Source organism: Wolffia australiana, chromosome 4 (genome assembly GCF_029677425.1).
Source record: "Wolffia australiana isolate 7733 chromosome 4, ASM2967742v1".
NCBI classification, from domain to species: domain Eukaryota; kingdom Viridiplantae; phylum Streptophyta; class Magnoliopsida; order Alismatales; family Araceae; genus Wolffia; species Wolffia australiana.
The window spans coordinates 10,725,630-10,747,830 of NC_135838.1; the positions used below are offsets into that span (position 1 = coordinate 10,725,630).

A 22,201-nucleotide genomic window follows, 5' to 3' on the forward strand; every position below is an offset into this window, starting at 1 on the left:
AATTAGATTCCGATTTATAAGTGGGATATAAAAAGAAACCTATACCCGCATTGATATTTACGTATTTAAAGAATAGAAATTAGTATTGTATGAGACAATCAGCCGTATCTGTCACCATCCGATATAAGGATATTGGTAAAAAAGGAAGTCGGATGTCCACAATCAATCATGAAAATATTTACCTAAACTCTCCATCCAGACGCCAAAGCATAAAAAAAAAAAAGTGAAGCTCCAAATTGAGACGAGTGGCCGGAGATCACTCTAACTTGGACCGTCGCCTGGCAGCGTGGATTCCAAACCAAGCGAATGGGAATCAGCATCGCATTTGAATCTAGGAGAAAATGTGCAACGAACGATTATTTAGCTTGGCGGATCTTCTTGAGGTTCACAGTGGCGTGTCGATCCCGCCATCTCTAGGCCTCTTTAATACTGAATTCTTCTTAAAACCGGCGCCGCTACAGATGTCGTAGAAGGAAGATAGAGCCATACGTCGTCCCTAGGCTTCGTCGTTTCCGAGATCTCTGTTAAATGCAGACCTTTCGTTTACCATCCATATACCTCGGTTCGGTAAAGTCGCCTATACTTGGATGATAGACGTTCTCGTTCCTGGCACAAAAAAGCTGGTAAATTCTGCACCACGGCGCGTTTTCTCATGCTTCAGATCACTTGGTGAACTGGGCAACTTACGATGGCGAAGATCTGTACTTAATCTCTAGTGGAATGAATACATTTACGTTCTTCTGTAAGGCCACGACTCCCGTTATCAATGAGCAGTTCAGTTGTAATTTCCTTTGTGGGCAGTAATGTGTCTCATCCAGTCATTCTAGATTAGAAGCCTATTAAATGATTCAGTCTAATATTGGATTTTAGACGTTCCGTGTGTAGTCAGGTAAATTAATGTGGAGAGGCTGTCTATCCTATTTACAATCATGGGATTACTTTGGACTCAGTTTTAACAAGTACTTTCGACTTTTCCATTGGGGGGACACACTACTGTTGAACTTCTCCGAAAGCTCCCATTAGTCTTCAGAAATTGAGCAAGCCCATCCACTCAAAAGTTCTCAGTCCGCTGATAATCAATCGATTCCTCTTTAAGGATACCGTTATATTTTCCAAGGATACAGACACACACGATTTTGAATGATTGAATGGGTGCTAAAAAGCGATGTTTGATCAACCCCAGTTTACGCGGCGATGGAGACGATCTTGGGGACTTCAACAGGGAACTTGTCGATCTCATCAAGCCAAGGGTTCTGCTTCTCCTTAGCAGGATCAACGGTCCTCAGCGCCTTCCACACCGCACTGTTGCACTTGAACCCAGACCCAAACGCAATCTGCCAAGTACGATCGCCGCGCCTGATCCTCCCCTTAGCCTCAGTGTAAGCAAGCTCATACCAGAGAGAGCTGCTGGAGGTGTTGCCGAAGCGGTAAAGGGTCATTCTTGAAGGCTCCATATGCCATTCGCTGAGTTGAAGGCTCTTCTCCAGCTCATCTAGCACGGCCCGGCCTCCGGCGTGAATGCAGAAGTGCTCAAAGGCCAGCTTGAAGTCTGGGATGTAAGGCTTGATATTCATCTTGAAGAGCTTTCTAGCGACTAAGGACCCGAGGAAGAGGAGCTGCTCGGACATGGGTAGCACGAGAGGCCCAAGCGTGGTGATGTTGGTCTTGAGGGCATCTCCGGCGACGGACATGAGGTCCTTGGAGAGAGACACGCCGACGGTGCCCGAGGCGTCTTCTTCTTGGAAGACGCAGCCGTAGGAGCGGTCCTCGGCGCCCTTGTGGGTGCGCACGGTGTGGATCAGCTGGTACTTGGAGCGCTTCTTGTCGGAGCTGTGGTTGCTGAGGAGAATGGCAGCGCCGCCCATGCGGAAGAGGCAGTTCGAGACGAGCATCGAACGGTTGTTGCCGAAGTACCAGTTGAGGGTGATGTTCTCCGTGCTCACCACCAGCGCGTACGTGTTTCTCTGTGCCTGTTGTCCAAGATAATTATTGCCTCGTCAGCTAAATATTCCATCGCCCGGGCATGATGAATTGATGATGAGCTAAAAGATGAGGATGGTTAGAGATAGCGGTGCAACTCCCACTATAACTCTTTTTCCGTGATTTGGTTGGCTTTTGTTGTCGTTGACCTTTCCAGTGATTAAAATAATACATCGATCGTAGCCCTTCTATCTCTCAAATTATTCGCGCTACTATCCAACTTATCTATTCGTCAATGAATGAAAGTCTTTAAAACTGTATTCTGATATCGAGAGGAGAAAGCTTCTCCACATATTTGTGCTTAAAACTCTACCTATCTATTGGTCCATTTGTAAAAATCTACAAAATTATCAGTTAATCTTTTCACTATTTACCTGTACACCTGTCAATTTCTCTACATCTCACCTATTCTCGCTACAAAATCATAGGTGGGGCTATTTGTTATGCCGTTATTATAATCTCGACAGGATACGGAGTAATAGAAGAAAAGACAAGAGCTACGCATTTACTGTTGCAGCGACCACGAGGAAACGCATTAATTAGATTGACCAAGGAAAGAAGAAGAACGAACCTGTAGAAGACGCTTAGCGAGGTCGATGGAGATGAGCCCGGCGCTGCAGCCCATACCGCCCAGGTTGAAGCTGGCAACGTCGCCACGGAGCTTGTAGTGATTAACGATCATGGCGGAGAGGGAAGGAGTGGGATTGAAGAGGCTGCAGTTCACCACTAACACGCCTATGTCCTTAATCTTGATGCCCGTCTTAGCGATTAGATCATCGATAGCGCCGAACATGACCATCTCTGCCTCCTTCCTCGCCTCCTCCATTGAAGGGTTCGCAGGAACACGAAGCAAAGCATCAGGGAAGTAAGTGTCCTGGCCCAGCCCGGATCGTTCAAGAATCTTCCTTTGAAACGCGAGGTTCTCCTCTGTGAATGCGTTTGCAGCCACAGACCTCGCAACGAAGGTTTCCCTGGAGCACTTGTTCTCTTCGCGGCCCTTGTAGCACGCGAAATCGACCAAGTATACTGGGCGAGGGCGGGACATGAAGTATACGGTGCAGAGGACGGCGAGGACGGCCAAGCAGATGACAACGGCGATGAGATTTTGCTGTATGTACTCTTTCAGTTGGAGAAACTCCTGGGGAGAGGTCTGAAAGAGATGAGCGAAGGCGGCGAAGACAAGGGGAATCAATAGATAGGCGGAGTGGCTGATGATGAAATGGTAAGCGAGCTTCAGCAATCTAGGGTTAATCCCAGCCATAGCTTCTTCTCCTTCTTCTTCTTCTTCTTCTTCTTCTTCTTCTTCTTCTTCTTCTTCTTCTTCTTCTTCTTCTTCTTCTCCTTCCTCTTCTTCTTTTTCTTCCTCTTTTCCTTCTTCTTCTTGTCTGGAAGATGAGAAGACCAGTTCTGGAGAGATGGTTCTGTCGGATTGCCCTGGGGGGGTACACTTATAGGTGCTATTCTTCTTCTTCGGTAGGAGGAAACGGGTCAAGCTAGAGAGAGATAGGGAGATGCAACTACCCCAGCGACATTTCCATTTAATTATGCGGGAGCATTAAATGGGCCGCACGCGGTATGACTAGAAGCTGGAGAAGAGGTAGAAAGAGAGACTCGTGTAGAGAGATAAAGAGTTAAAATGGAGATCAGAGATATGTGTTTCAGTGGGTCTCATTAAGGAGAACGCGCTGTTTAAGTGGACGGCCAGCAGTGCAACTGGACATTGTTTCTGGGCGGACAGCGGAGCCGCCTCTGGACCACTATCAACGCGTATGTTTTGACCGAGTGAAGAGCTGACATTGATCAAGTCTCATTCTCTTCTCTGCAAGGACCGAGCAAGGAAGCGGGGAGGGGGTCCAGCACTGATGAAAATGAACATGAATGACCTACCCTGATTTGTTAGTTTTTTAAAGAAATATATTTCTACGTGATGTCAACTCCATGTGGGGAGATATATCGGTTTCTTCAGACGTTTTTCGCGCTCCCAGTTTGAATATCTGTCCGAGATCTTTCTTATCAAGAAAGAATACAAACTACAATTAAAAATTGTATAGTTACATATCAGTGTGTCTATCTGTCGTCTCCATCTATTTATATGTCTAAAGAATATGTCTCACCATCTATCCGTACATTCAGTCATCCACATACATCGATCTATCTATTCGTCCATCTATTTGTTGACATAACGATCTCTCCATACAAATCGAATTATCAATATCTCTGTCTATCGATAATAACTGCGTCTAGCAATCTATAAGTGCCTATCATTTGGTGCGTCGCAGAATGTATATCTGAAACTCATGTTTATCTCCTTGTCCTTATCGAACTCAGGAATAACCTCATTTCAATGAGACAACGAGTGGCAGGATAAAAATTGTATAGTTACATATCAGTGTGTCTATCTATCGTCTCCATCTATCTATATGTCTAAAGAATATGTCTTCCTATATATGCGTACATACAGGCATCCGCATACATCGATCTATCTATTCGTCCATCTATTTGTTGACATAACGATCTCTCCATACAAATCGAATTATCAATATCTCTGTCTATCGATAATAACTGCGTCTAGCAATCTATAAGTGCCTATCTATTGGTGCGTCGCAGAATGTATATCTGAAACTCATGTTTATCTCCTTGTCCTTATCGAACTCAGGATAAATCTTATTTCAATGAGACAACGAGTGGCAGGTCATCTCCTTGCGTCCACGGCAAACCCACGGTCGTACTCGTGACCAAGTCGACAGTCGGCTTCGCCGACAGCAATTAAAGCCACGCTTTCTCCATAGCTTCCCGGACGGCGCCGGCGGAAGCCCCCTGGAAAGAATTATTTAAGTGTCTACGTTATCCTTGACCAAGATCATTAACTCTTCCAGCTTAAGCAGATCACGTAAGATCTAAGTACATAAATTCCATTAATACTCGTTAATCTCTCTGGGTCATAAAGAATGTCTGCCACAAAACGGTTGGAAAGATAGTGAAGTTTAAGATGAGTTGAACAAAGAGCTTCGGAAATATCAAGCGCGAATTGAAGATTTTCACTGCTTGAATATGTTATACGTATTTGATATTCATGTAGGACTTGTTGTGGTGAGCTTAAATGTTTCTTCTCTAAACTAAAACATCTTTTCTAAACGATCTCCAATCTTGATTACCGTCAGCGGCGGTAAATTGATTCTGGTCTTCTTCCATATTCTTCCACAAACTCACCATGGGGATTATGTTGAGTTTTTGTCAAAGCCATTTGTACCAAAGCTTGGGGAGTTCCTTCATCAGAACGTCTAGAATATCCTACTCGCTTAAAATGAGCATAACTTTACGTTGACCTGATGCGACTTGGTCTCTACGTAAATTGTTAATCTCCATGTGCTTCATCTGAGAGTAGAATATGAGATTTCTAACAAGATTGCTGCATTAATGTCATAAATTAATATTGGAGCATTGCATTATTTAATTTAATTCCTCCAACACATATCAGAGTTCGTTGAATTAAAAAGCAACATCTGCCATTTGTTTACTCCATTGTTTGGATTTTTATCTATAAAAAGCTAATTGTTTCTTTGAGTTCCATGAAATGAGTTTGGATCCAAATTATATTAGATAGCAACTTTTAGAGTGTTGATCTTGAACTGACCTGCCCATTCTGCACCACTAAATTACCAAGGGATAGGTTAATAGATTTATGTATTAGTAAAATTTGCAAGCTTCCTTTTAGTTAACTAAAAGGTGTTTCTAGGGAATCCGGCCATAAATATATGTATTGTCAATACCTATGATATCAAAGGAATGAAAATAGGAAGTTACTCTATATAAAGGCTTTCATTCAGATCAATATGTAGCAGAATTAGATTCAGATAGTTAATGAATATGCTAAACATGATTTTTTTTCTAATGAAGTAAGACTTGAATTTCACTAATGTATGCATGATAGATTTTTCTTGTTGAATTCATCTCCACCTTGCTGTCAGATTCATTAAACACAAATCAAGTTTATGTAATTCAACATACATCGCTAGATATGTTTTTGGTTTCAAAATTAACGTCAATTTATATTTACATAGATCCACGTTTATAGGTTTGATATTGATTCAGATAATTTTTTTGTCATCCTCTTATCCATTTCTTGTCTATCAAAGCTTCTGAAAAACTTGAGAGTTCAAGTCTAGATATTCAAACATGATTTGAGGCCTCCGTTTGCAAGGGGCTGATAGAGAGGATCATATATCCAATGTATTTCCAATTTCCTATAATTTGGTTGTGTATCATGTATTACATAGTGAAAGCTCATGGAAACGGGGAATATTAGATTTTGTATTTTGATAATTGGAATGGGTTTCACTTGTCACAAATTCAGTTTGTCTCTTGATTAAATATTCCAAACTTATGGATTGTGGGTGATACATCATTTTCTTCATTACCTGTATTGATATTTTAATTTTTGCAAAGAGAAATGTATACATACATACATACATACATATATATAGCATTATATCCTAAATGACTTCTGCATTTTATAAATAAATAAATAAATTCTAATTGTGTGATTTAGCATCAATAGATCTCTAAAGCGCTATTCCTAAAAAATAGATTGACTGAGAAATTTTAGCAATATATCATTTGCATAAGGTTTAGATAACAGAATATCTTCGATATTAATATTCAGTGATTTCTTTGAAGGAATTATTACGAGGATATTTATTTTTTATAAATAGGCAAAGCATTCTATCAATGAGATGAATTAGAGGGCACTTACTTCCTCACCCCAATTGGGGTTTGAAGTATGACAAATGAAAGATAGTGTTGTCTGAGATATATGTTTGTGTTTTCTTTCTGCGTCAACATTTTCTTCTAAGCTGTATGGGAAATATAATCTATCTCGAATCCCATAATTTTTTGGATGTCCAAATATAGTTTGAAACTATCCTCCCAAATCAGACTGAAAAGGCAATATTGTAAATAAGAATAGAATTTTTCTGAAATTATAAAAACTATTGAATACACTGCTACTTATGTTTACAAAATGAAAATTTACATGTATGAAGTTCAACTATAATAATGGTATACAATGAGAGCAGAAAGTGATATTGAGCTGTGTAAATCACCCAAGAGTGAATGGATTGATTAGTAATTATATAAAAATGGATAATATGGGATTCGTAAATAGAATAAGGAGAAATATTTATATTCCTATATTTGTGTGTGATGGGAAATATATATATCCAATTTTTAATAATTTTCAAAATTGGAGAGCCTTGACTATCAGTCCTAGAGAAACCATAAGATTTATTAGTGACACATCCAAATGGAGTTCTATATTTACTTGTCTTTTGACTATTACTCATAACATTGACTTTTGTGATACATTTTTTTCTTTAAAGGTGAAACCCTTAGTAAGAAATGGTCAAGGTGGACCATTACAAAGTACAATTTACCCATGCCTTGATACACCATGCTATCCATTGTTCTTGTTACTTATGTTGAAGTGATGAGTAGTGACACTATCAAGATGTCAAGATGCAAAGGAGGATTGGCCAAATGAATTTGATGTAGTATGGCTGTAGCTGTCGGTGAAAATTATGAATAATATCTTGACTTGAATACTGTTGTGTTTCATGGCCATGACAAATTATTTCCAAAATAGAATAATCAATTCATTAACAATCTGATTAGATTGTTTCAGATCAAATATGATTCTGTTTGGTTCATTGAACAAGTCATATCAAGAAGTACAAATGTATGGCTCCATATGTATCAGCATATCAGATACTCTTGTCTTCTGCTAGATAAAAACCACAATTGATCTGAGATGGTATTCTCATTTCTCTTGTCCTACTGAAGTTTTAGACTTGAATAAGGATTATCTGGAGACAGAAAACGAAACCCAAGGAAATACTTGCATGGGAGTGCTTTGGGAGGGGGGTGGTCGGGAGATATATACTTGTAAAAAGCTTTAGTTAAATGGGATTTTTATAAAAAGGCTTATACCTTTGGTTTATCCTTTTATCGATAATAAACATTATTCATCTAACCATCTGATCCCATTTACTTGTCTAGGTAATGACTCCAAAAGCCCAATCTTTATTGGCATACCAAATTAGTTAGATTTATCAAACATATATATTAAGTAATATTAGATCAATTTAATCCAATCTATGGCCTGAGTCACCAACAGGTGAAGTGCCGTGATAAATGAGAGTGCTATCAGGACTCTATAAAATTTAAAATTAAATGGGATTTAAAAAAAACCTTTATACCTTAAGAATATCATTTGATTTCAATTAACCTTACGTAGGTAACCCTCTAGGCTTATGTACTAGTATACTTAATGGCTCCATAAAACAAATTACCATTTATTTATTTACCTACTAAATTGTCTTTATCCAAAATATAGATTAAATGTGTATCAATTTAAGAGAATATATAGGTTGAGTTGCAAACACGTAATGTGCCAAGCTACACTATGTGCACTATAAAATACAAAGGACTTTATCAACTATTTCATAAAACATTTCAACCATCGATTATCATGCACATACAATCCCTTGGATCTGGGAAACTCTTATAATGACTTCGGATATGATTAATTGTAAAAACCTAATTGGCCATCATAGTTATGGATGATGCATTGAGAAATCATTCGAGAAACTTATTTTCTTAGAATTCCAATGCCTTGGCCAAGGACTTCATTGTATTATCTTCCATCAGTTTTCTCCTTTTATTTTGAGTATGAAAATCCCATCTCACATGAATCATCCTGGTTGAGTTACATGTAAAACCATATATAGAGTCATATCGATAAATTCAGGACCTCCTGACATGTCCTCAATAGCATCGTTGGAAACCTACTTACATGACCCATGTTGTTTCTTGGAGCTTAGCAATACCTCCCTATCCCTTGATCATGGTGTACAGTTACTAAGATTAAAAGTTGGAAAATGCACCAGATCTTGATGAAATGAATAAATGAACGTTGGGTGGCATTAGATGAGATACCACATGTTTCTTTCACTATTATCTTTAAGATCCTACATATTAAAGGAGAAAAACATGGATATACAAATCTAAGGAGAGTAAAAATGATATATTTTCCATTTAATATGTTCAACAGTGAGGACAATTTATAGAGTATGCTTCTAAAATTCAGTAAACATTCATGTATACATAATATGAACATTTTATATGTGCACTAACGAATCAGGAGTGTATGGGAATTATAATAGAACTATGAAACCTTGCTACTTGATAAATTCTAATGGTAGTGAAATGGCTCCACTAAGACGAATAGCTTACTCTATGTCTCATAGAATGAATGATAAGGTAAGGAGCTCATTCTTTATTCTGGAATTCTCATTGATGTTTTCTTCTAATAGGGACAAGCCCCTCCTTAGCATTAACAAACCTTAGTGTGTAATCATTGGCCTTGGAATGATGATAATGCCCAGATTAATATGGTACTATAATGGATGCTATACTCAAAATTCAGAGATGACACATCAGCTGATCATAATATCTGTATAAATATCAGCCATATAAGTAATAGATCGTCAAGGCATATGTTCCAACTATGCATTAAATAAGTACTTAAGACAATAGATATCAGTATGTAAGATACTGAATAAGCAAAGAATGTCAGTATAATAATTTCAGCTCCATTAGGACTGAAAGTCGTGTGGCTATGACTTCTAGTTTACTAATTTAAGCTCAGAATGTCATGTGCCTGAAAGGACTTAAGCTCTTTTTTCAATTGGATAATTTTATGGCTGCTTCATTGCCACGATATATATTATGGGCTACTTCATGGACAAATTACTCTGAGATGTGACATGAAGTTATGTGAACATGTGCCTTCTGAAGATGCATGGAAACAATTCACATACTCAGCTTCCATTGTGGATGTTACCTCTGTCTTTTTCTTGGAACTATACCATGAGACAAATCCTTGAGTGATTATAAAAATAAATCAGATGTAAATCTTCTTCTATCATTCGATAAAGTCTTAAATTTGCTTTTACTTAAGAACCATACCTTTTGTTCCTTGTAGATAACTTAGAAACATCATAGCAACATGGCGATGCATGGGCCCAAAGTCACTTTGATATATTCCAAGATACCAAGTGAATAAAGCAAGGGCATATTATGCACACATTTGGGCATAGTAGATAGATACAAAAATTTCAGCAAATTGTTTTTCCTTCATCAAAAATCTTTCCTCATCAAAATGAGGGCCTTTTAAGTTTTCTTAGTTTGTCACCCTAAAAAATAGGGTATTTATTTAGAGAAAATTGTTCCATAAAAAATATTTTCAAGACATTTGATATATAGGTCTTCAGTGATAGTTCTAGAGGGCCTAGGGATTAATCATGATGTATTTACATTGTAATAACAAGGTGGGATTCACATAAGACATTAATATCAAGATGGTTGGATATCAAAAAAACTAGAACTCTATGAGGAAAGAAATATGCATCAACATAGAGCACCATTAGAATCCAGCTACTCCCACATTCCTTAAGGTATATACATTGATCGAAAATACTTTCTTTGTAACTTAAGGTGGTAATGAATTCATGAAATTTATTGTCTGGAAGCTTCATTGAGCCCTTACATAGATAGATTTTTTCTTGCTAACCATACCTCAAAACCTTGAGCTTGATTCATGTAAACTTCCTTCTTCAGCTCCTTCATTTTCGAAAGTCATTTTAACATCCATCTGATGTAGCTCTAAGTTGAATTAAGCTGTTATGGCAATTACTACTCAAAATGAGCTCTTCGAAGAGATGTGAGATAAGTTCTCACACTATGCTTTACGTTATGTCAGTGTTAATTCTTTTGAAACTAGCCTAGTTTTGGATCACTAAACTTTGCATGAAGATTAAGCTTAGTATTGTCGGAATTCTTGGTTTACAATGGCCAGACTACCCCAAATGACGGAGGGTGAATTAATCCTATTTAATTTTTCTATTTTTTCTCATATCTTGTGTAGTAGAGAGGGAGTAAATATGACATGTGCTTTTTAAAAACAGGTTGGGGGCTAGTCCCTTATTCGTTTCCCAGGGATATCCATACAGAGTTCTTAAAAACCTAACACAAGTCCAATGCCCTCAACGCAAAATCACTTGGTAATAGGGATACAAGGATATCCAAAATGGAAATAAAGATTTGGTGAAGAATTTCTAGTCCGTGGCCTTGGTAGTCTTGTCACATGTGCACCGCTTCCACTTCCTCTTCCTCAACCCCATAGCTCCACCTTGTTTGGCCCACCGATCATAGTCTAGAAATCCTTCAATGATTTACAAACTATTTTGGCAATTCAAATAATAATTCAAAGTAACAAAGATGATACAATAGGCAAAAATAAATTTATAGTTTAATTTTGGTTTCTTTCTTATCATATAAACTCAACTATTAGACTTTTACTATTTGGTCAAATACTTTAGATGGTCAACCCACTTCCCATCCTCTTAATGGACAATCTAAAAATTCTCACTCTTTATTTTTCCAACTTTGTATCACTCACTAAGATTCTCAATATCCACTAATTATTGGCCCAATAATGTTTCAAAAAAAGCCTGATAACACTTCTAAATTGGCCCAATAGATTCTGCTAGATTTTGCCCATGCTTTTTTAAATCAGCCCAATAATATTGTTCCAATAAAACGATTTATTAGTCTCAGTAGCCTCTCCAAATTAGCCCCATGAAATAAGCTATTAAGGTTTCGAAACCAACCCACTAAGATTAAGCCCACTAAACAATCTTAATTAATCCACTAAGTTAACCCTACAAGCACTCCAAATATTTTTTGTTGCTTTAACCCAATTATCTGTATGTTAAGGACCACAATTATATCTCTACTATTTTGAATCTTCGAGTTCCTCTCATTTATTCTTATCACTATTTCACTTCTCAACTTCCCTCATCTTTTCTCAATTAAATCCTCTCTCTCTCTTCTCAATTTAATCCTCAAGTTCTTCTGTTTATTTTTTTCAATCTTTCTCAAATTGGCACTTCAATCAAAATCCATGATTTCTCTTCCTTCTTCAAGGAAAAGAAACTTGGATGCTCAAGTTCCTCCTCCTTAAATGCTTGTGGTGGGGGATTGGAGAGAGATTTGAATACTTGTGAGAGTACTCTCTCATGAAACTTTTTTCTCTTGCAGTTGGTGACTCCTGCACACATATTTGTTTCTTAGAGAGGAGTGCCCTAGGATGTGCCCAAGGTGGCACATAAATAGAAATTTAAGTGAAGAGAGAATGTGGGAGGGATTAAGACCATAATATGCATTATGATTTTGTGGTTTCAATGTCCACCAACTAATCCCATTGATTTCTCATTAAGAGGTGTGTTTTTCTTAGTTTCCCTGAAGTAATTACTCTTTAGTTTCATCATTAATAATATAATTTTGTGACTTTCCTTGGGAAGAAATTGGAGAACATGTTTTTTGGAGGAAAGATGAGTGGCAGCCATAAATAGAAAAATATTTGAATTAAAGTATCATACCTTACATTTATGACTGTTCTATCTCTTCCAAGGTCATAAATTTCAAGACATTTTTGATAGATTTTGTAGGACCCTCTGATGTCTTCAGAATGATGCCATGTGTCCCACATCAAAAAAAAAAATTAATATAAAATTTTTAATATATGTTTAAAATTCTAATGGTCATAAGTCAACTAAACTTTTTTTTCACTAAACCCACACATCGATATATGTGTAAAAAAATGCATTATATTTTTTCTAGAAAATATATTCAAAGCATAATGATGTTCAATCTAATTACGTTGGATCAGTTTGAAGTATATTCATTTAAATAACCCATATTTTTCCCCGCAAGAAGAAATATGAATCTTGTTTATAAGGTTTGACTGGAAAAAGGGGTTTGATTGATCCAAATCACTAGAATTGGTCAAAACTTTACTATGGATTTTACCATCAAAATTTGGAGTTAAAATATGTAGTTTTGTTCCGTTGACTTTAACTTGAAATTTACATAGGTCAATGAATTTATATTCATTCAAAGGTTGTAAAAGTGAATGCAATGTATTTGGAGTTTCAGATGCATGCTAATATATGTGGAGATTATCTTGTCCAAAAGTATGAGTAACAAAATGGCCTAAGTCTGAGTTGGACATTTATTGAGTATAAGTTGATCATGAGTTGACCAAAGTTTTACTTGTCATTATACTTGGGCATTTCTTCCATGTAAGGGCATTAGTCAACTCTGATTTTTAAATTCTTCAAAATCACTTATTGGCGAGAAGTCAATGACCCTCCATCTTTAAGGATACTTAAACAATTGGTTTCTTCCCTAAGTTTGCATCCATCATTTCCTACACTTAAATGTGATTCATCAATTTAATATCCTCCATTTTTAAAAAACTAAAGGCCAGACGTTGTAGACTTCATGGCATGAGAATACATACTAGGGTCATTATTCCCTTTACCTGTATATCAACCTGATAAATTTATGATATAACCTGATAACATAGCTGTCTTTATTTCTCTTGCAGATATTCATAGGATAAAACATTGAATAATCCATCAATCCCTGATGTCTTTGTGTATTAGAACTTTTAAGATGACCTCTTGAAAAATCCATCAATTTATGGCCATCTTTATCTTGTAGAGCTTCTTTCTCTCGTAGCCAATTGGTGTGATTCAATTTGAGTAATGTTAATGTTTAAAAACCTATCTAGCATCGTTCAGTCTGATGATAATCCAAATTTTCTTTAACTATTTTGGTTACAGAGATAATCCAAAAAAATTTGAAGAGTCGGAATGAAATAAAAGTGCTTGAAACTTGGAACTTTTGAATGGGATGGGGACCTTCCTTTGAAAAAAGAACCGTAATATCACTTTGAACTTGTTTCAGCACAAAGGATAATTCAATTTTATTTGACTTGACCAATTTGACATGATGAGACACGACTTGGCATCACTCTCCTCATAGTATTTCTAGGCTTATGTTTAGTGAAATATAAGTCCAAGTCCATGTACCCATCCATAAAGAGCAATGTTTAATTCCACCTAGGGATATTAGCTCCTTCCAATATAAAAAATATAACATAAGCCTAGATATAATTTGACAAATAACTACTATTATATGCTGTTATTTAGTTGATTACCCGTTTCATCTTGATTAGGACGCTGAAATTACTTGGCTTCTCAATTCTTTAGTCATACATGTTTAGGCATAGAAATTAAGCTAAAACAGAGAGAAAACATGTAAAATAAGAATACAAATTACTCGAATTAAACATATTGGAAAATAAATATGGAAATAAATAATTAGAATATCCCAACACAATGTGGGCTTAATCCAAGAAATATTTATAAAAATAAGAATTACATGGCTCTCTAGTTTAATAAGTAGGAAATAAATTGATTTAATAATAAAAAGGCTTAACTTAATTTAAGAGCCTATTTTCATTTTTAAAATAGAAAATTGCCCCAAACCTACTAAAATGGCCCGGAAAAACTCAAAACAAGCCTAAATTGCACCTCACCAATGTAGGGCCAGTCAGATGGGATCAAGTACCAAATTTGGTCAACCCCCAATTCCTCCCCCTGTTTGCACTCCCCGCTGGGCTATTTCCCCAGATCCCTGTTTCTTATTCTTCTCTTTTTTTCTTCTCTTCATTGTATTCTTCCTTTGTCTTCTTCTCTTTTTATTTTCATCGTCTTTTATTCTCCTTCTTTTGTTATTCTTCTCCTTATTTTATTCTTCATTTTATCTTCTTGTATTTTTATTTTCATCGTCTTTTCTTCTCCTTATTTTATTATTGTTTTGTTATTTTCGTCTTCTTCTTTTATTAATATTTTATTCTTCTGTTTTTGTTTTCTTCTTCTGTTCTTCTTCTTTCCATGTTCCTTTGATCTTCTTCTTTTCATTTTCTTCTCTTTTTTTCTCTTTTTTTTCTTCTTGAGTGTAGTTTAACTTTATTCTTTTTTGTTCTTCTTCTCTTCTTATTTTCATCTTCCTCTCTTTTTCTTGTTATTATTTTGTTCTTATGCTGTTATTTTATTTTTGTTTTCTTCTTTGTTTTCGTTTTTCTTGTTATTATTTTTTCTTCTACTGTTGTTCTTTTATTGTTCTTTTGTTCTTCTCTTCTTCTTTTCTTCTTCCTTTCTTTTCTTTTCTTTTTTTCTTCATCTTCTTCCATGCCATTTTTTTTAACCTTTCTCCTTGTTTGGCTAGACAACATGACAATATCAGGACTGGACTGGGAGTGGACAAGACCAGACCGGACCAGAACTATGACATACTTCAGATAAGGTTTAGGGCCTTGGTAAAACAGACCGTCAAAACCTACCAATATCATGTGAAATTTGAGAAGATTTTATGGAGTAAATAAGAAGAGCATGCGCAGCAAGAAAGAATCATTGATTCTTATTCACTTTTATTCATTAAATTTATAGTAATAGAACTGGAAATCTCCAGAAGAACCAATCTATTAAGCCTAACTCTCTCTTGCAAACTTGGCTTAAATCTTTCTGATTGAAGTCCTATCTTCGTTGTCTTCAATGACCGTTATGAGCGTTGTCAAAACTTTCATCTTGATAATCCTAAGTACCAAACTTGCCCCACTTCCTTGAAACTTGATAATCCTAAAACGTCTCAGACTGCGATAGTTCATCGGATTCCATGGTGCCGGTAACTGCTCAAATTCCCCACCAATATCTCCCTCTCTGCCAAACATGAATCATCACTCCAGTTTACATGACTCCGATCCCCGCCTTGCATCGCGCTCTCGCTCGATCCATCTCCACTTCTCAACTCTCATTGCCTTCTCCGTCTTCTCCAAAGCAAGCCGACCAGCTTCACGCCCATCTCCTCGTCACCGGCGCTCTTCTCCGGCCCCCCGCCATAGCCCACCTTCTAAGCTGTTTCGCCGATGATCTTCACCGCGCCTTCCGGGTTTTCTTCCACGTACCCCGCCCTCCCACATTCCTCTGGAACACCCTCATCAGAGTTTGCTCCCAGCGCAACGCTCCGGAAGAATCTTTCCTTCTCTATCGCCGCATGCGCAGAGAGGGCGTGGAGAGAGACGGCCACACGTTCTCCTTTCTTCTCAGAGCATGCAGCGGTTTATCATCTCCGAGAGGCCAATCTGTGCACGGGAACTTCATCCGGGCCTTCCCCGAAGGCGATTCTCTGGTGGGCAACTCTTTAATTCACATGTATTCCGAGCTCGGACTCGTCGAGCTGGCGAGGAAGGCGTTTGAAGAGACTCCCCGTAAAGACATAGTCTCCTGGACGACGATACTCAGCGGGTACTCTAAGAAGGGCCGAATGGAGGAGGCACAGACATTGTTCGATCAAATGCCAGTCAGAAACGTCGTCTCTTGGACGTGCTTAATCTCTGGTTATTCTCACGGCGGGCTTCCTTCCCAAGCGATAACAGCATTCAAGAACATGATTTCCGCTAATATTACGCCGGACTCGGTCGCTATCGTGGCTGTTCTCACGGCTTGCTCTCAGTTGAAAGATCTGGAGATGGGCAAATGGGTAGTCTCCGTCGCTACTCAGTTTGATATCAGAATTACGAGCAATGTCAGCGTCGCCATGATCGACATGTACGCCAAGAGCGGCGACTTGAGCTCCGCTCGCCAAGTCTTTGATCGCGTTCATCATAGAAGCATCCCGTCTTGCAACGCCATGATCGACGGCTACTGCAAGCTGGGGAACGTGGAAGAAGCTCGCAAGATCTTCGACAGCGCGATCAACCGCGATCTGATCACCTTCAATTCCATGATCTCCGGGTACGTGCGCAACAGCCAGCTAAAACGCGCGCTTTCCTTGTTCCGGGAGATGAACGCGGCGGGATTGAAGGCGGATAACGTCACCCTTGTGACTATTCTCTCCGCCTGCGCGTCTCTCGGAGCTCTGCAGCAAGGGAGGACCTTACACGCGCACGCTCTGGTTCGGCAAGTGCGAGTGGATCTTCAGCTGGGGACCTCACTCTTGGACATGTACGCCAAGTGCGGGAAGATAGAAGAAGCTGTTATCGTTTTCGAGAGGATAGAGAAGAAGGACTTGCTGTCTTGGACGGCGATAATATCGGGATTATCGTTTAACGGGGAAGGGAGAGCCGCGCTGGACTACTTCGCGAGAATGAAAAGCGAAGGAATAGAGCCCAACGCCGTGGCCTACGTAGCGGTTCTCTCTGCATGCAGCCACTCGGGAATGGTGCCAGAAGGGCGCTTTTTTTTCGACGAGATGCGGTGTATTTACGGAATAGCCCCCGAGATTGAGCACTACGGCTGCATGGTCGATATTCTGAGCCGGGGGGGGCTGTTGAAGGAGGCTGAGGAGCTGATTCAGGCCATGCCCGTGGAGCCTAACGCTGTTATTTGGTCGTCGTTTCTCTCGGCTTGCAGGTTTTACAAGGACGTCGCCGCGGCGGAGAAGGCGGGAAGGCGGTTGCTTCTTCTCGAGCCAGACCGAGACGCGGGTTACGTGCAGATGTGCCGAGTTTATGCGAACTCGGGCATGGGGGAAAGCTCGGCGGAAGTTCGTCGTTTGATGGAGGAAAGAGGGGTGAAGAAGACGGCCGGCTGCAGCTCCATCGTCGTTCATGGCGAGGTTCATGAGTTCGTCGCTGGGGAGAGGAGGCACCCGGAGATTATCGCGATAAGAGTGAAGATGGAAGAGATGGGGAGGCGGCTGAGGGCCGCCGGGTACGTGGGTGAAGTTTGGAGAGTTACGGCAGATTTGGAGGAAGAGGAGAAGGAGCTCGCGTTGGAGGCGCACAGCGAGAGGATGGCCATTGCGTTTGGGCTGATAAAGATTGGATCTCCTCATCTTCCCTTACAGATATTGAAGAACCTTCGCACCTGCGAAGACTGCCATCTCGCCATTAAACTCATCTCGAAGATCTGGAACCGGAGAATTATCGTCCGAGATCGGAGCCGATTCCACCATTTTCAAGATGGGCGGTGCTCGTGCAACGATTTTTGGTAAGACACTGATGCCGCTCTCAAACTCAAAGGTCGTCTCTGTATCATCATTGTTAGGCCGGGATGGATTAATACTACTCGCAGTTTTTGTTATAATGGTGTATCGGTGGATGAAAAAACCTTGACTGTCACCTGGCCTACGGACTGGATTGATAGTCTTTTAAATATCAATCAAGTCTTTTAAATATCAAACTCAAAGTTCGTCTCTGTAACAAGTCCCCCATCTGTATCATCATTGTTAGGCCGGCCTGGATTAATACAACTCGCACTTTTTGTTATAATGGTGTATCGGTGGATGAAAAAACCTTGAATGTCACGTGGCCTACAAACTTGTGTGATCTGTAGATAACAGCTGAGATGCTTCCAAGATTCTAGAATAAGATTTTTTTTTTTTGCTTTAGGCTTTAAATATGTGGTTCGTGCTTTAAATTTGGTATCCAAAGCAGTGGAACTCGGTAAATTGGATGCCTATTCCAAGGTGAAATGATCCAATGGAGCTGAGGGACATGCTAAGGAGGCCCATTGAAGCAGTTGTATGCCAATTGTTAGTTATATCTCTAGAGTATGAATCATTGAATTATGTTTCCATTTGACATAAGACTTACCATTGTGTGATCAGAACCTTACACTATATGATTGAGACTGATACTGCCTGGAGCTCGCTCTCAAACTCAAAGTTTATCTCTGTAACAAGTCCCCCATCAGCATCATTATTGTTAGGCCGGCCTGGATTAATACTTCTCACACTTGCCAGAATGATGGATAGGCAGAAAAAAGGCCTGCGGTTGTCACCTGACCTTCAGACTTGATTCATAGTTCTTATACTTGTGTGATCTGTACCTCACAGGTGTGAGGCTCCCACGCATCTACAATAAGACTTATTTTTGCTCAAGGCTTTAAATATGGTGCTCGTGCTTTAAATTGGATATCCCACATAAATATGATATTTAAAAGACTTAATTGATAGTCATCCTGGCCTACAGACTTGATTGATAGTTTTCACACTTTGTGATGTGTGGCTACTAGCTGTGATGCTCCCACACTTCTAGAATAAGAAAAAACTTATGATTTATGCTTTAAATATGCGGCTCGCCTTTATATTGGGCATTCAACATTGAGGTGTTTGATTACCTGCTGTTCCTTGTTGAATTCTTACAAATTTAAAATGCTCGAACAAAAATACTTTCGAGTAATGAAGTCCTCTAAAGACAATGTAAGGTTCACCTAGATAGCCCAGTTACATCACATTTAAATTAAGAGAATTACTCGTTGTTAATGTTTGCATCGCGGGCCACAGTTATTTCACAGCACATCTGGGATGATGGTAATGTATTAAAATCAGGTTATGAGCATCCAAAGTAGGTATAATATAATTGAAATATTAAAGAGTAATTGGCTCTGCTAAAATACATGGGGATGGCCGCTAAAGGGTCTCCATATATGAAATAACCGCTAGAGTGGAAAAGATGGAGATCCTTTGAACAATTTATCTAGCATGTGTATCACATGATCATGATCTAATATTTGTCTAAATGTATGTGGTGGATCATTGAAATGATATGAGAAAGGAAGTTTGAAGACAGTGTTGAACTAAATCACTTGAATTCAAGGACTCGAATAGAAACAGGACGAATATCTCTGTAATATTTCCTTGAATTAATTTGAATAAAGCAGTGGAACTCAGTAAATGGGATGACTATTCCAATGAGAAATGGCACAATGGAGCTGAGAAACATGGCAAAGAAACCCATTCAAGTACTAGGGCGACAATTATTCTTCTATAATAAAGGATTACTACATGGAATAATTTAAGAATAAAGTAAAGCTCAAGTTTCTTATAGTTTGCGCATTAATAAAGTGGAAATCAAATAAGGGCCACACTACCACCTCGTAGAACGCACCCAGAAAGTGGAAATCCATTGAGGGCTCCCCCCATTATGAATTTTAGAAATATTGTGCACCATCAGTTGAAGGATTGGGCAGCCAACTTAAGATATTATGGGGCCACTACTTTTACCCAAACAGAAAACATATTAATTGTTTCCTAGAAGTGACTTGAAATGTGGAAAATAATTTGAGAGATATCTATTCTTTTTAAAATATCGTGTTCAAGAGTTATGGTAAGAGATTTTTAGTCATATTTAAGAGGGATAATCGCTGGACCTAGGACAAATAAGATAAACACTCAAGGTTAGTGTTTTTCTAATTTGAATTATCTAAGTACAAATTATGAGTTGCATTGAGCTTGTGAGATATATGTATTGTATAAGGATACAACTTAGTGTGTCCTTCTTGTTTTCTTTCCATTTAATATCCATCCCATTCATATTTGGGAGTTATATTTTTTGTTATATATCCATCATATCATTCCGCCCGTTTCCCCTTTTCATATTCTTTTACACATTAATTTTCCCACATTTAAAATATTATCATCATATTCTATTTGCCTTGATAGTCTCTTTCTACTCTATTCTCTATTCTCAATTTCATTATATTAGTTATTCAACCTATCACATTTCCGCAAAACATTTTAACTACTCCCTCTCACTTTTAGCTTTGACTCTGTTCTTCTCTGTCCACTACCGTTAAACAATTGCTAGCTTATCAAGGCCAAATATCTTTCAGGATCAATCCTTTTCTCTCTTACTAAACAGAACTATTTTCGTAAATATTTTTTACATGAACGCAACTAAACTTATTTGTTCTAATTAATTAAACATTAAGTTATTTGGAATGAAAATAATAAATTGTCAGTGTATTTTGATCATTTCCCCTTTGCTAACAAGTTGGTGATGCTATTGGTGAAATTGATCATTATTTATAGGTTTGTTATTTCTCTCTCAGAACACAGGTCGCTCTTTGTTAAAGATAAAATCATTATTGCTATGAAAGTCTGAGATGCCAGTGACCACCACTACTTCATATGGAGAAAGATAACGATAAAATTTATGTAGAAGAAACAAATCAAAGAAATAATGATTAAAATATTTTTAAATTTAGTTAATTTTTTAGGTACAGGCATTGAGAATATGTGTAGAAAATTATGGCAGCTTTCTTTGAGCTTGAACATGTGGGCATAAGTATTTCATATAATTGGATAGAGGATATGCTAGATATTCTATCTATATCTAGTTAAATATAATTGGAGTCCTAGAAATTATTAGGTATATCAAAGCTGTGGTTTAAGATTATATGGAGTACAAGTATTTGTGTTAAGAGATATGGGAAAGCCTGTCATCCAGCACTAAATATTCTCCTATCACAGACTTGGTTCTAATTATCCCAATAACTATTATGGGGGTGCCAAACCATTGCCCCTATGTATTACTGAGTCAAAGGGTATCGCAAAATCACTATTTCTAAAATCTCATGTCCCATGCTCTATTTTCCTAAATTTATTTTATCTAGAGATCTTAAAATTAATTTTTTAGAGTGGATTTTTCTAAATAGTTATATTTTAATTATAAAAAATTCAAATATCTCAATTTCAATTTTAATCATGTACATCTATATTTCTCAACACATTCTACATATACCATATCATCGACTATTATCTTTTAAATATCCTTAAATTAGTAATCAATAAATATTTGATATGACTATTTATATAATATTATCACACATTTATTTCATCTTTGGAGAAATTATAATACTATTTAAACCAAAAAGTGATGTTAAGTATTCTCTGTCTTTAGTTGTCTTTCACGCTAATACCTTTTTTTCTTAATTTTGAAGTTCTGTTATGCTTTCTCATGGATAACAAATTATCAAGATATATAAAAAAGAGTGAACATATCTCATATTAACTTTTTTCTCAAATGTTTTCTTTCTAATGATTTTTTGAACTTTAGATCATTTTTGAAGTTTCATCTATGATGAACCTTTGAGAGATATGATTATCACGAAAATTTAAAAAGCATCATAATCAATATTTCAACTAACTTACATCAAGAATAATTAATTAGTTTAACTTTACAAAAGGTCTGTACTTCTGGATAATTATCTTAATTATCGTTTTAATCGATTCAGATTTTTCTTGTACAACTTTGCCTGATTATTACTGTCTTCCTCGAAAAATACAATAACCGCCTAAGGTTATTTGGGAAAGAATTTTAACATGAGTATGAGATTATGGCCTTCTGTTGGGGAGAGAGAAAATGGGACGGTTTTACATATTCCATTTTTCTTTTATTTATCTCTCTAGTGATTTACTTATATTTCAGTTCAGCTGGACTGCCAACTGTAGACTCACAACCCTATTC

The 22,201-nt window shown here is 37.7% G+C and overlaps 1 protein-coding gene and 1 pseudogene across 1 annotated transcript; one reads left to right on the top strand and one right to left on the bottom strand.

The window, feature by feature from the left end:
* Positions 1 to 1,073: 1,073 nt before the first annotated feature.
* On the bottom strand, positions 1,074 to 3,405 carry LOC144701904 (3-ketoacyl-CoA synthase 11-like). Its single transcript, XM_078573717.1, has 2 exons — positions 2,552 to 3,405; positions 1,074 to 1,970 (listed from the first exon to the last, which is right to left on the bottom strand). The coding sequence occupies exons 1-2, from the start codon at positions 3,239 to 3,241 to the stop codon at positions 1,185 to 1,187; spliced, it is 1,476 nt and encodes a 491-aa protein (XP_078429843.1). The 5' UTR covers positions 3,242 to 3,405; the 3' UTR covers positions 1,074 to 1,184.
* Positions 3,406 to 15,430: 12,025 nt separating this feature from the next.
* LOC144701905 (pentatricopeptide repeat-containing protein At5g66520 pseudogene) lies at positions 15,431 to 18,068 on the top strand (annotated as a pseudogene).
* The last annotated feature ends 4,133 nt before the right edge of the window (positions 18,069 to 22,201 follow it).